The 13984-nt window shown below is 41.6% G+C and overlaps 1 protein-coding gene across 1 annotated transcript; it reads left to right on the forward strand.

Moving 5' to 3' along the window:
- The first annotated feature begins 2866 nt into the window (after nucleotides 1–2866).
- On the forward strand, nucleotides 2867–13891 carry LOC137106248 (thrombospondin-2-like). Its single transcript, XM_067489428.1, has 21 exons — nucleotides 2867–3296; nucleotides 3421–3486; nucleotides 3684–3820; nucleotides 4225–4719; nucleotides 5614–5707; nucleotides 5815–5979; nucleotides 6297–6473; nucleotides 6557–6730; nucleotides 6920–7050; nucleotides 7662–7796; nucleotides 7881–8099; nucleotides 8221–8328; nucleotides 8439–8598; nucleotides 8868–8986; nucleotides 9196–9430; nucleotides 9786–10013; nucleotides 10099–10229; nucleotides 10314–10454; nucleotides 10621–10718; nucleotides 11984–12123; nucleotides 12695–13891. Exons 2-21 carry the CDS (start codon nucleotides 3423–3425, stop codon nucleotides 12700–12702), a joined length of 3159 nt encoding a protein of 1052 aa, XP_067345529.1. The 5' UTR covers nucleotides 2867–3296; nucleotides 3421–3422; the 3' UTR covers nucleotides 12703–13891.
- Nucleotides 13892–13984: the final 93 nt, after the last annotated feature.

Here is a 13984-nt window from a genome sequence, read left to right on the forward strand (position 1 = left end):
TGATCCCTGAAGCACCTCAGCTTGCTTCTTTTATTAATGTGGAGGAAGATCAATTCTCCAAGCTCCTTCCTTGACCTGTCCCTGAGGGCGAGGTGCTCAGAGACACCATATCAATGTGTGTGTGCATGTCACACCCACTTAAAAGGTGAATAAGAAGTCAGGCAAAGTCCTGGATCATGTAGGTGTGACTAACTCAAGGCAGCTTGATCAAGAGAATGTGGTCCTTTTATGCTAAATCTGCTTCTAGGCTGAAGCCAAATGAATGGAGGATTAAATCTTTAAAGTTAAAGGGCAGAACAAGATGGCCTGATGCGCACACAAAAGCAGGGGAAGGTCAGCATCAAATCCCCCGATTAAAACAACATTTCGGCCTCTTTATCTTCTATTTTCAAACAGCAACAGATCAGCAATAAATGCATGCTTTTAAAAGACATTTTTTTACAGCTCTAGCCACCTGTAAAGTTGCACAGAGGCACATTACATGGTCCAGTACAACAACCCGGCATCAATATTACTGCACATTTATGAAATCATTTAATTTTGCTTTGCTTCGCTTTTACTGCACCCGATGTATGATGTAACTTAAAATATGTCAGGATTCGTTTGGAGGATTTATTGTGCTGGTTGCTTTATAGGACAAAGAAAGCAAATACTAACACGGTGTTGTCAAAAGGGTTTAACTCAGAGTTATAGAGCCTATCAAGAGAACAAATTTCCTCCAACAAATATGAGTAGAGTTTCCAGAGCCCACAGAGCCAGAGCTCTGGGGACAGGTTCACAGTTCTGTGGCCTCCTGGTCCAAAGGAGGCCACAAGGAAACCGATCTGAACAAGGTATAAGGCCGCTATACATGATCTCCTTTTGAGAGAAAAACCCTTATCGGCTGTGTGTGTATGTGTGTGTGCAAAAATGTAAAGACAGCAATGCTCCTCTTTATCTTATAAGTGTTGGTGCCTTATGGGAGATGCTTATTGAAGTTAAAGGGGGTAATCTGATGTGGCAGGTAGCAGGGTAGAAGGCAGGTGATCACGTGGGAAAGCATGTCACGCTAATTGAGCTGTGCGAAGCCCCAGAGCGCAGAGGCTCGGTTCTGCTCTGATCTGCAATGCCAGACAGTGCGTCACCCCTCACTTCACACCTCACTCCCAGATATCCACCGGCTGCATGTGAGCAAGGTGCTTCGCTGGGATGTGTGCAGCGAGGAAAATGAGTAGCCCACAGGTTGGTGGAAAGGTGCATGGCTCTGAGGCCAGCCTTTGATTTCAGCACCGCTGAGCCTAATAACAGAAGGCTTTGATATTTGGAAGCTTTTATGTATAAAAAACTGGAACCCTGGGAGCCATCATCCTGAACTACAAATCCCAGAGGTGCTGTATGCGCGTGATCTGATAACAAGATTCGGGCCCCTGTTCTACTGACTCACAGTGGTTGTTGTTGGGATAAACAAAAGGATGCACGGGATGTCTGGTGCGTTATTTTATTCCACCGTGTCTGCATGTAGAGTTTCCTTTTCACTTCAGCTTGGGCTTTGGCTGCATGCCACAGAAGCTTTTATCTGTGCAACTTAAATGGGCCAGTAATAGTTCCTAACAAGTCCTGCTCGTGCCATCCATGCCTACTTTACAGTACTGTAGGTCTCCTATGACGCTTGTCCCCCCGACCTTCTCTGATCCCTGCGTGCTTAAATCGGTGCAGCTATTGCAGGATATTGTCTGGCCTGTCTAGCTGTGAGGTCACAGAGCATAATGCAAAAGACCTATGAGCCCTCTGCCCTGGTTACTTTTAGAGAACGTAACCAGGGCAGCCTTTTCTTAAGCTGCCTGATTGCATTAAGTACCGTGTTTCTCAAACCCGCTTCGGTCTCACCAGAGGTCATCTGGTGGCTTTTGCAGGTCTGAGTACAGGTTATAATGGCCTTGCAGCCTCCAATCCGTTTCCCTCTCTGACACAGCAAGTGATGTACCCTTTTTGAAACTATTTCTTAGATGAAATAAATACACAGAAGGATGGTGGACTGAGTGAGAGCTCAGAACAGAGTGTGCCTTTCTTAAAGCATATCAGTCCAAGAGTGTCTCACTGGGTTTTGCCATGTCAACTCACCCAGGTCTTTACCTTTTATATCCCCCCATATCGTATTACTTATTTGGGCTTTTTCGGGCTCTAAGTGAAGTGACAGCATCTGCTTTCACTGTCTCCACTGTCTAACCACATCCAAGCAGAAACATGGTGTCTGTTCCTATTTGTTCTTCGCTATGATGTTTCTAGATATCTGGAAATACAGAATTTGTTGGAAGTTTGTCAGTGTGAGTGTGTGTGTTTATGTGGGCATGAGAGTTTATGTGCGCGTGCATGCGCATATGCGCACATCTGGGAGATTCATTATTTTACAAGTGGAGTGTACAGATGGAAACTATGATTCAGGACGATGATGCCTCTTTGACTCAGCAGGGACAAGAGCAGTAAGAAACAGAAAGAGCGAGAAGGAGAGAAGTGATGGAGGACAAAGAAAGAGAGAAAGATGATGAGATGACGGTTCCCATGGTGGTAGATGTTTTTGTATTCCATCAGCTTGCTCATATTAAGCTCATGATCTCCTGCAGACATAAAGAAAGTTGGTCCCAAGAACACACACACACACACACACACATATCAAACACATATCACCAAGGATTTATGGTAATGCCAGTTGTCTTGCTTTTAAAATATTGGAAAACTTGGGCAGCCAATAAGTGAGTATGTGCGTTTTGATGTGCGAGTGCATGTTTTTGTGTGTCTCAGTTTGGAGGGTGAAAAGTGTAAATGATGTGTCTGGGAAACCTGCAATGAGAGGTCCACACACACGCACGCACACACACAAACATGCACAGCGTTCCTTCCATCCAGCTGTGTTTCTAGCTGGGAGATATGCAGTCCAGTTCATCGCCAGACAGACGGATAATATATGGCCTCGCTCCTGCCTCTCACACACATACACACACACCCACACACTCTCTCTCTCTCTCTCTCTCTCAAACAAATACATTACCACATTAGAACTTTCTTCTAACAGAGCTGTCCGCATGTTCCACTCTCAGATTTCTTGCTCACCAACTTCTTCCTTATGACATTTGGGCGCTTCAAATTACTGAAGAATCTGCGGTGATCCTCAATCTGGGTGCCAAGTTGAAAAGGAAACAAGGAGGCAAGGAAATACAGAAAAGGAAAAGGAGACAGCCTCTGTGGAGTTGTAGCAGGGATTTGCCTACCAGCTGTGGTTTTTAATCGTAGAGGAAGGCAGAGCAGCAAAGAATACGCAGGTATGCAAAATTAAGTCCTACTTTTATCTCCTCTGCAGCATTCCTGCTTGTATTGTGTGCACTCTTATAGAATTATAGCTGCTATAATTCATGATAACTACCTATGTGATTTATGTGTGAACAGGAATGAGTCCTCTGAGATGTTTCCTTTGGATTTTGATATTCTTCTATGCAGCAGTGGTCTGTGCAGGTATCCCTCACATTGCTTTCACATGTGGATTTGCAAATACAATTAGTCAACCAGAGTGTTTATATATATATATATATATATATATATATATATATATATATATAAATCAACGTGATTTTTCCACCTCTTTCTATATAATCAGTGCAGATTAATATATAATATCTAGCACAGATCAAACACACTGTATCGTTTTATAGGTGTACGTGGCACAAAGGTCGCTAATGTGTCTTCAGAAATCTGTCGTCATCCGTGTGAGGACCTGGTGGGCTTGCTCACTGAGATCCACGGTCTCCGTATTGTCACCAGCAACCTGCTTGAAGACCTGGAAAGAGTGGTAAGACACATAGTGCATCCATCACTGGAATTTGTTAGTTATGTTTAACTTTTTAAAGACACCTTTTTAGTGCACATTTACGTTGTAAATAACTGAGTTTAGTTTTCAGGGAAATTTATGTGACAAAACCATTGCCATCCAGTGTAAATGGAACAAGCAGCGACATCCTTATTTTTGGCAGGAATTACTGTGGATTGTGGTCAATGCAATTTTGGGGAAAAACAAGCAGAAGAATATCATCAGTGTTAAAATGTTGGCTACTAATGATCACAGTTCTTGCCCAATTCAGCAGGTCTCCTGAGTGCTAATACAAATGGAAATCTTGAGAGGAAAAATGTTCAAAAAGCATGCTTTGAAATTTACACTTTTTTATTAATTTTAGATGTATATTGTTGTTTTCACAGTCTAAAGAAAATGATGAAATGCGCACATCTTTGGCTGAGCTGAGCAACAGTAGTAGCAGTAGTAGTGGTAACATCAGGAGCACTGGTAACATCTGGAGCAGCAGTAACAACAGGAGCAGCAGCAACATCTGGAGCAGCAGTAACAACAAGAACAGCAGTAACATCTGGAGCAGCAGTAAGAACAAGAGCAGCAGTAACAACAGGAGCAGCAGTAACATCTGGAGCAGCAGTAACAACAGGAGCAGCAGTAACATCTGGAGCAGCAGTAACAACAGGAGCAGCAGTAACATCTGGAGCAGCAGTAACAACAGGATCAGCAGTAACATCTGGAGCAGCAGTAACATCAGCATCAGCAGCAGAGATGGCAGCGACAGCAGTGATGACAACGAGCTTGATAGAGACAGCGATGGGGAGGTCTGGTGTATGCAAGATGGACGAGTGTACGAGCAAGGGGACAGTTGGGAGGTTGACAGCTGCACCTCCTGTACCTGCCAGGTCAGCGTCGAACACATTTTATACAACTATAATAATATATACTATGTTTGCAATGAGGTTTTAGTGTTAGAAATAGCAGAGGTGTTTCAGGGGAAGTTTGGTCAAATATCAGGTCATCGAACATTTTGTTTCCAATCCCAAGACAGTCTAGTCAAAGTTGCCTTCAGTTTCCTTCCTTAAGCCTGAGTTGAATCCAGGTCTCATTTGTTGTTTTAATCATTTACTATGTCTTTATGAGACCTGAACAACTTCAAATTTACTCTTAAACATCATGATTCCTTAAAGAAAATGTCTGTAAGTTCTGGAAGTGTGTGAGATTTTTTTCATTAGAAGAACAACACCCACCTCACATCTGAGCCAGTAGACCGATAATGTAATTTATTATAGACTTGAAAGAGTTCACCTGGCTCTTCATGAAGGTTAAAAACAACCCTTATAATATTGAGAAAGCCCCTGAACTTGGCCAGTCACTGAAGGACACTAACCTAACTTCTCCTAGCTTTAGTTTCACATTTAACATCCCTCTTCTTGCCTAACTCTCAAAAAGAAAGTAAAAAGTAAATTCCCCAAAATATTAATTTAAAATGTATTTACCACTTCAGAAAGTTTCACTGGAATTCGTGGTGGGTTAATGTTTTCCAGGGCTGCCTTTGTGAGCTTCTATGTATATTTTATATTTGTTTCATCCTCCTTTCTGAGTCTGGTTCTCTTTATAAAATATCTTTTATTTTGTCAAAATGGATTGAGGGAACAACTAAACTTGTTATGAGTCATGACAGCATACATTCCCCTGCAACGACTGGCATTTAGCAAAACATCTGGCTCAAATAATGTGGTTTAACTAGTAATAATGTGGCAAAATCTACTGGTCTGTCTGTCCTTTACCTTGTTTAGGAAGGAAAGGTGGTATGTCAGCAGATGTCTTGCCCCCCTGTGTCCTGCATCGATCCAACCTTTATTGATGGAAAGTGCTGCCCTGTTTGTCTCAGTGAGTGGGATTTCTCTGCAGCTGTGGTCAACATTTGATACTTACTGAAGTATAAGTATGATAATATGAGGTATTCCAACAGTGTGTGCGTGTCTATGCATGTAAAGATAATAAAGATGGCTGGTCCCCATGGTCTGAGTGGACACACTGCTCTGTCACCTGTGGACGTGGAGGGCAGCAAAGGGGCCGATCCTGCAATGGCATCATGCCTTCCTGCGCCGGCCCCTCAGTTCAAACCCGCAGCTGCATGCTGATGAAGTGTGACCGCAAGGGTAGGACATCCTTCTGCATGTCTGATCTGTTTCTGATTTTATTTGTTTTTTTGTGTGTGAGTGTGTGTGAGATTAAGTCAGCATGGCCAGTCCAAGGGAATGAATTGAAGAGTCCTCAAAGAACAGAAATTTGAAACTTCATACAAATTAATTTTAGAGATCATAATCATAATTGAAAACATGCCGGTTTAGTTTTGTAACTGTATACACAGTTTGAAGCTGTGGTGGTGGTCTCTGTTGAATGTTACTACAAAACAATCCTGGACATTTGTTATATTGGTTCTTTTTTATATTGTTCTGTATTGTTTCACGTATAGTCCGTGCTGACGGGAACTGGGGCCAATGGTCTCCTTGGTCTGCATGTACAACTACATGTGGAGAAGGAAACATCACACGGGTGCGTCTTTGCAATAACCCTCCACCACAGAAGGGGGGCAGAGGGTGCATGGGCAGCGCCATAGAGACACAATCTTGCAACAATATTCTGTGCCCCAGTAAGTTTGACGCAAGCACAAATGTCCAAACAAACTGTGCACTGTGGTACTTTTCTCTGGCTCACAGTTGTTTTTGTGTGTAGTTGCTGGAGGGTGGACGACCTGGACTGAGTGGTCAGTGTGCTCAGAGTCGTGTGGGAGAGGCCTAACCAGTCGCCAGCGGCAGTGTGCGAACCCTGCTCCTCAGAACGGTGGGAAGCCTTGTGCTGGAGAGGCTGTGGACTATGAAGTTTGTAACAAACAACCATGCCCTATAGGTAAACTTAGCCCTGTCCACACACGTCAGACTATAAATACATATGTATTAATCTTATTGTATTGTAATCTTATTGTCTTAATGTATTTTCCATCCCATATGTTCATTCTGCCTTTGTTCAATTAATTTGCCTTGTGGCTCTTTGCAAAATACTAATTCCTTTAATATGCACACACACGTTTGTTTTCAGATGCATGTTTGGTGTCAAATCCATGTTTTCCTGGGGTGAAGTGCACTTCGAAAAGTGATGGCTCATGGGAATGTGGACGCTGCCCTTTGGGTTTAAGTGGCAACGGCACTCATTGTGAAGATGAGAATGAGGTAATGACCACACATCTCATGCTCTTTTATAAGGGCAGGCGCAGGATCAGACCGTGTGATATCACACCAATAACTGCTCAATGTCACCACTGTAGGGCATTTGAAACACCACTTGCTTGTTCAAACTTGCTCTTGAAAGTTGGGACATTGTGTAAAATGTAAATATATTTAATCATTGAAACCTGTTTTTGACTGTAAAGACAACGTTGCAAAGACTGGGGATAAGAAGAAAATCCCTGAGAGGCTTCTCAGAAGTAAGGATGGGGAGAAGTTCAACACACAGTAAAAAAAAAATGCTGTGTTCAGCACCTTGAGAATAATGATTCTCAATGTAAAAATGGAAAGAATTTGGGGATTTGGGGATTTTATTATCTACAGTTCATGTAGGTTACATGTTTGGTTATTGATGAAATGTATCAAGAACTATTGGAAGGATGGATCCTAATTTCTCTGGTCCTAGTTATGAAAGACTGCATAAAATAAAATATGGTTGTTAACAGTCTTTTTGGTCGGTAATTGAAGGCAAATATGTGACTAACATGGTCAGGGGGACTATGTTTAGTATGATCCTGTCATCACATGTAACATCTAGATTGTGTTTATCTCTGCAGTGTGAGGTGGAGGGTGTGTGTGTTACACAGTGTGTGAACACAGACCCGGGGTTCTACTGCCTGCCCTGTCCTCCTCGCTATAAGGGCACGCAGCCATATGGCCTTGGGCTGCAGGCAGCCCAAAAAACCAAGCAGGCATGTGGTTTCCTCTTTGAAACTTTGAGTTACAATCATGAACCACTTTTGGTTTCCGAATGAGCTTTTTTTTTGTTTTTGTAGGTGTGTGAACCATACAATCCTTGCAAAGACAACACACACACATGCCACAAGTACGCTGAGTGTGTGTACCTGGGCCTGGCATCTGAGGTCTTGTACAAATGTCTGTGCAATGTGGGGTTTGCTGGTGATGGCTTCCTGTGTGGCGAAGACTCCGATCTGGATGGCTGGCCCAATAACAGGCTGCCCTGCAAGCAGAATGCGACCTATCACTGTCAAGAGGTAAAAATACAGAAATACAAAATACTGTCAAGTTGTCAATACAGTACCATAAATAAAGGATTAAAAGCTGGAGATACTTATGTTCTGGTTAGACGTGGTTCCAAGTTGTTATTGGCTGCAGGATAATTGCCCCATGCTCCCAAACTCTGGACAAGAAGACCTGGACAAGGACGGAGAAGGAGACGCCTGTGATCCTGATGATGACAATGATGGCGTCATTGATGAGAGGGTGAGACTGTGGCTGAGAAAACGTTTAAGGGGTGAAATTACTGAAGGCAGGCACAGTATATATTCACATCTCCTGTGTGTGTGTGTGTTTTAAATGTGTGCTTCACATAGGACAACTGCCCACTGGTTTACAACCCTCGACAGTTTGACTCTGACAGAGACGGGGTCGGAGACCACTGTGATAACTGCCCGTTTGATACTAACCCGCTGCAGACGGACACGGATGACAACGGAGAGGGAGACGCCTGCAGCATTGACATTGATGGAGATGGTAGGAGCTGCTCACTACACTTCAGATCTTTCTATATATGTATCTATTTGATAAAATGATTAAACCTTAAGAGTACATTCACAACCTACTCTAGCTTGAACCCCTGGGGTGGGTGGACCTCAATGTGACATTTTTGCAATTTAGAAAAGTTTGACACAGAGTACGTCATAGATTTTTCAACTTAAGGAGGGTCTTTGGGTTGTTTTTATGTGTAAGAGGAATAAAAAAAGCTATTTATCTGCTCTGAACATGTGCCCCTCTTTCTCCAGAGGTCCTGAATGACCGTGACAATTGTCCCTTAATCTACAACACTGACCAGAGGGACACAGACCTAGATGGCGTTGGAGACCAGTGTGACAACTGTCCCCTTCTGCACAACCCACTGCAGGTTCTTGAAAAACACACAAATAAAATCGCACCAGGTTTAAAAGCGTAAATGTATTTATGTTGCTGAAAAAATGCCATTGGTGGTGCACTTTAGGACACAGGGATCCAATATCAGGACTGGGTGGTGGTACAGTCAAAGGGAGTTCAGATTTAACACTTTTTGCACATGCTGTAGTATATATTTCATATTGCACATGTGTTTTGTTGTAGCGTGACTCTGACAATGACCTGGTTGGGGACATGTGCGATGACAACTTGGACATAGATGAGGATGGCCACCAAAATTCTCTGGACAACTGCCCCTACATCGCCAACAGCAACCAGGCGGACCAAGACAAGGATGGGAAGGGAGACGCCTGTGACCATGACGATGACAATGATGGCATCCCCGATGACCGGGACAACTGCAGACTGGTGTCCAACAGGGACCAGCAGGACTCTGATGGTAAGTGTTGCTACTGTTTTTCCAAGTTTTAGGTCTACTTAAACGCCATCGGCAGAACTCTGATAACATGATACAGATGTGAACAAATGCTGCTAAATACATGGAAAGTATTTTGTACAACTTATGGAAAATGGATAAATGGATTTTGCAGTCATGTAGTAAAAGCTTTTGACAATAAGTCCAGTACATTCAGGTCATGTCAATGTTGGATATCAACATAAAAAGGTTTATGGCTCCCTATGGTGTAATTAATGATACTTTATCTTGTCTGGTCAATTTTGATTTCCCTTTTGGCAAAAACACATCTTGGAATTCATGTTGTTACATTTGCTCTACTTACTCCTCGCTCTTGCAGGTGATGGCAGTGGAGATGCTTGCTTTGATGACTTCGACAATGACAGTATTCCAGATGCGCTGGATCCCTGTCCACTGAACCAGGATATTGGGTCTACAGACTTCAGGAAATTTCAGGTTGTTTTGTTGGACCCTAAAGGCACCACACAGTCTGACCCCCTCTGGGTGATCCGCAGCCAGGGTACAGAACTGCTGCAGACGGCCAACTCGGACCCTGGGATTGCGTTAGGTGAGAACCATCTTTAACTTCAAAAAACCCATTTGTATTATGATGAAATTTGCTGTTGGGGACTAAAAGACTAATGTTCAAGCAGGATATCACAAGTTCAGTGCAGTTGACTTCAGCGTGACGTTTTATGTGAATACAAACCGAGACGACGACTACGCAGGCATTGTGTTCGCCTACCAGTCCAGTCGACGCTTTTATGTTGTCATGTGGAAACAGGTGGGACACCTGAGACATGTTTCCATGTCAGTGTTTAAATACACAGTTATTTCAACCTTAACTTCTTTGTTCCTATGAGAGCAGGTGTCTCAGGCCTACTGGGAGAAAAAGCCTACCAAAGCTTTTGGCACAGCAGGAGTCTCCATCAAACTGGTGAACTCCACCACAGGACCAGGGGAATTTCTACGCAATGCACTCTGGCACACTGGAAACACCAGACACCAGGCATGAATTAGGGATCTCATTTGTCTCTGTTTAATTTTAATTCTTCTTGTAAAGTCATAAATCACACATAAGATCTATTTTATAAAGGTCAACCCTCTATGAAATCGCTTTTGCTTTGATCAGATGCTCTTGTCCTCCCTGACATCTTTGTGCCTGTCTATTTCAGGTCAGAACATTGTGGCATGACCCCAAGAAAATTGGCTGGAAGGACTACACAGCCTATCGCGTGCACCTCATTCACAGACCCAAAACTGGGTTCATCAGGTACTGTTCAAAGACGCCCATAACATCATTTTATCAGTGAATAATCCCACATTATTGGATTATGAATTCATCAATCTTCCCACTGGAAACATTGCTCTGTTAAAAAGATATCACATTGTTTCTCAAAGTGCACTGTATTGTTTGCAGTTTTCAAGCAGCCACTAGTTTCCATTCAGTTGTACACTAAGACTGTCTATCGACTTTTGCAACTACCAACATGTGAAACTGCATAAGCAACAATAGAGACACGATGGTCAGAGGTGAACATCGATTTTAAAGAGGTTTTATTTTAGGTGTCTGAAAGTGGGTTTTATTAACTAGCACCAGCAACACGGTAGAGGAAATATGATTTGTACAAAATAGGCAAAAAAAAGCAGCAGCATAATTCTTACAATCCCACATTTGAGGCTCAATCTAAAGCAGTTCAGTTTTCAGTTCACACAGGTTTTAGCAGTGCAACAATATGTGCTGAATAACTTCCAAAATCTGTGAAAATCACATTCAGTGCCACCCTTGAAGGGATAATTAACCCTCAGATGTTCTTGTACTCAGGGGATATCATCAATCTCAAAGAGTTATTTTATGATAACAGTGTAACTCGCTTTCTTTGTTGTACCCAGTTCTCCTCAACCTGCCACATGTACTTCTACTTAGTTGTATTTCTTGCTAATAGACTTTCAAAAAACCTTCAGGCAATGAGTTCACTGGGTTTTCTGCAGTTTATGTGCAGATTGAGAAAAAAATGTTACATGTGAGAAAAAGTGTGAGGTAAGAGAACAAAGTTGTTATGTATCACAGTTGAAGTAGAAATACTTTTAAGAAAAGTCTACCTTCGATCATGCAGTTATTGACTACACGGTATTTGGGCAATAAATAATTTTACTGTAGCATGACCATACAACTGTACTGAATGTGAGGCTGAAGAGAAGGTCTTGTTCTTTGATTGTGAAGGACAGACACATTGATATTTTGGATGCTACTGCGCAGCTTCATTGTAGCTTCTTTAAATATATCTCCATTTGACGTCATGTCCTCCTTAAAATCTTAACCTTCAAATGAACCATGGCTCTCAGATGAATGGAGTAAAAATAACAATATCTTCCTCTGAAATACTGAAGGGAAAAAAATAGCAACTCAGACTTGTACTGGCAGTATTTGGCTATATGTATTTAGTTTAGTTTTGTTTTTATATCAGGTGGCCACAGGTGATCTGCATCTATAGTCATATACAAAATATTAAAAATAACCGGCTTTTTGGATTCCAGGGTCGTGGTGTATGAGGGCCGGGAGATTCTGTCAGACTCGGGAGCAGTATACGACCACACCCTTGCTGGAGGCAGACTGGGACTGTTTGTCTTCTCTCAGGAACATGTCCTCTTCTCAGACCTCAGATATGAATGTAGAGGTGAGACATTCTGTCAACAAGATCCGCTGATTGTGGACAATATGATAACTGCCAAAAACGAGCAAAGTTACCAACCTTTCCTGTTGGTTGCGGTGGGACTAGTTTTAAATGCTATTTAATGGTAAGATTGTTTATAGAAGTGGCTCCCAACCCGTGGTTCAGGCCCCTGCAATAGGCCATAATATCTTTTTTCTATATTAGGATTATAGGTGGTGTTGGAAATGTAAGATAAAAGGGAAAGAAATGGTCTCCTGCACTCCATTTTGTTGTTGTTGTTGTTGTTGTTTTCAAAAATTGGATTTTTCTTTTACCCTTTTGAGCCCCAAACTGTTTTTTGCTTCTGAGAAGTTTAAAAGGGACACGCTTCTTTCCTATCCCTTTCCTGATGCAGTAAAAATACAATATTTACCTCTGAAATATAGTGAATCAAAAGTATAAAGGAGCATAAAATGGAAATGTTTAGTTCCACCCTTGCTACTGATCACCGTGCCTCCATGCTCCAGTGTTTGCTGCATTGTTTGACTCGGTGATGACTGTCTCTGTGATTTGTTTTTCTTTATTGTTTCCTCAGATAACTGAATTATTTTTGCTGGGATATTCTCTACAAGGGCCAACCAGAGATGCACAATAACTTCACAACATCTTAATACAACTGAGAAAGAGAGAGAGAGAAAGAGGATGTGCCAGACCCACGCCTTTATCCAGCCGAGACTATTAATTAGTGACCATCATCTATCTATGTATCTATCAGCTTTTAATGAAACTCTATCGATTTCAGGCCGTCTCTTTCGCTCTATTTTACTGTAGGACTCGGACACAATAGCATCTCTAATGACAACTTCTTTTTGCTTATCATTTGCACTTTCCTGGAGGTTGTAAATAATTATTTATTGCCAATTGCCAGATATAAGAGAGAGAGGTGAGAATAAATTGATTATGGATTGTGCTGAGCACTGTGCAGATACCTGGTGATAATTTATCAATATAAGACCATTTCCCACATGTTTCTTCCCCCCTGTTGTGATAAGACCCGAAGAGTTGGAAACATGGTCTGTAGCTCCTTCTAGTGGTTACATTATTTATTAAAAGTAATGAATGAGGAAAAACAAACTAAACAAAGGTTAATTAAGGTTAAGTCAGTGGTGAAAGAAGAATTGAAATCATTTACTTGAGTAAACACTACGAACACTTCCCATTATAATTTTACAGTTCTGCATTTAAAAATGCAACAGATTGTAATTAAGGTACAACACCAAATGTCTCATGTCGGTATCATTAGTAGATTATTTTCAAGACGTAAGCTATATTTTGATGTTATAGCTGGTTGAGTTAATTTGTGCCTTTGTATTGGTGATTAGCTTGGAGCTATAATAGTGCATCATAATCTATAAACTGATCATATTTGTAGTTTGTAATGTCTTCAGCAGCTCTACCTGTTAGACACATGTCCCGGCAGAAAAGAAAAGGTAGAATATTTCCCTTAATTATGAAGTTGTGGAGCCTGCTTGATTCGTTTTCACCCCTGGGTGAAGTTAATAAGGGTTTGATTGATTATTAAAAAACTTAATAGCAAATGAATGAAGAACTAAATAAATAAAAATGATTTATTCCTCAAGGAGAAATGGAACTTCCCTTATGAATAAAGACATTCTTTACTGGTATCAGTGGTTTTCTTACTTTTTGTGTTTAAATCACATTTACTGTCTGTTTTGTGAGGATTTGAAAATATCTTTTTAAATAAAGTTATTTTTATTATTAAATCTGGCTTTTCAAAGAAACCTGCTCCCCAGACTCAAGTAAAACAAATCTTTTGTGTTGATTCAGAATACAAAACCAGTTGAACCGGTTGGAAATCCATTGG

The sequence above is a fragment of the Channa argus genome, chromosome 20 (assembly GCF_033026475.1).
Source record: "Channa argus isolate prfri chromosome 20, Channa argus male v1.0, whole genome shotgun sequence".
Classification (NCBI taxonomy): Eukaryota; Metazoa; Chordata; class Actinopteri; order Anabantiformes; family Channidae; genus Channa; species Channa argus.

Excerpts from the sequence above, each read along its gene's own strand:
- LOC137106248 (XM_067489428.1), top strand. The coding sequence starts at position 3,423 with ATGAGTCCTCTGAGATGTTTCCTTTGGATTTTGATATTCTTCTATGCA. Across the intron at positions 7,797-7,880 it reads CAGCCCAAAAAACCAAGCAG|GTGTGTGAACCATACAATCC; the intron begins GCATGTGGTTTC and ends TTGTTTTTGTAG. Across the intron at positions 8,100-8,220 it reads CGACCTATCACTGTCAAGAG|GATAATTGCCCCATGCTCCC; the intron begins GTAAAAATACAG and ends TATTGGCTGCAG.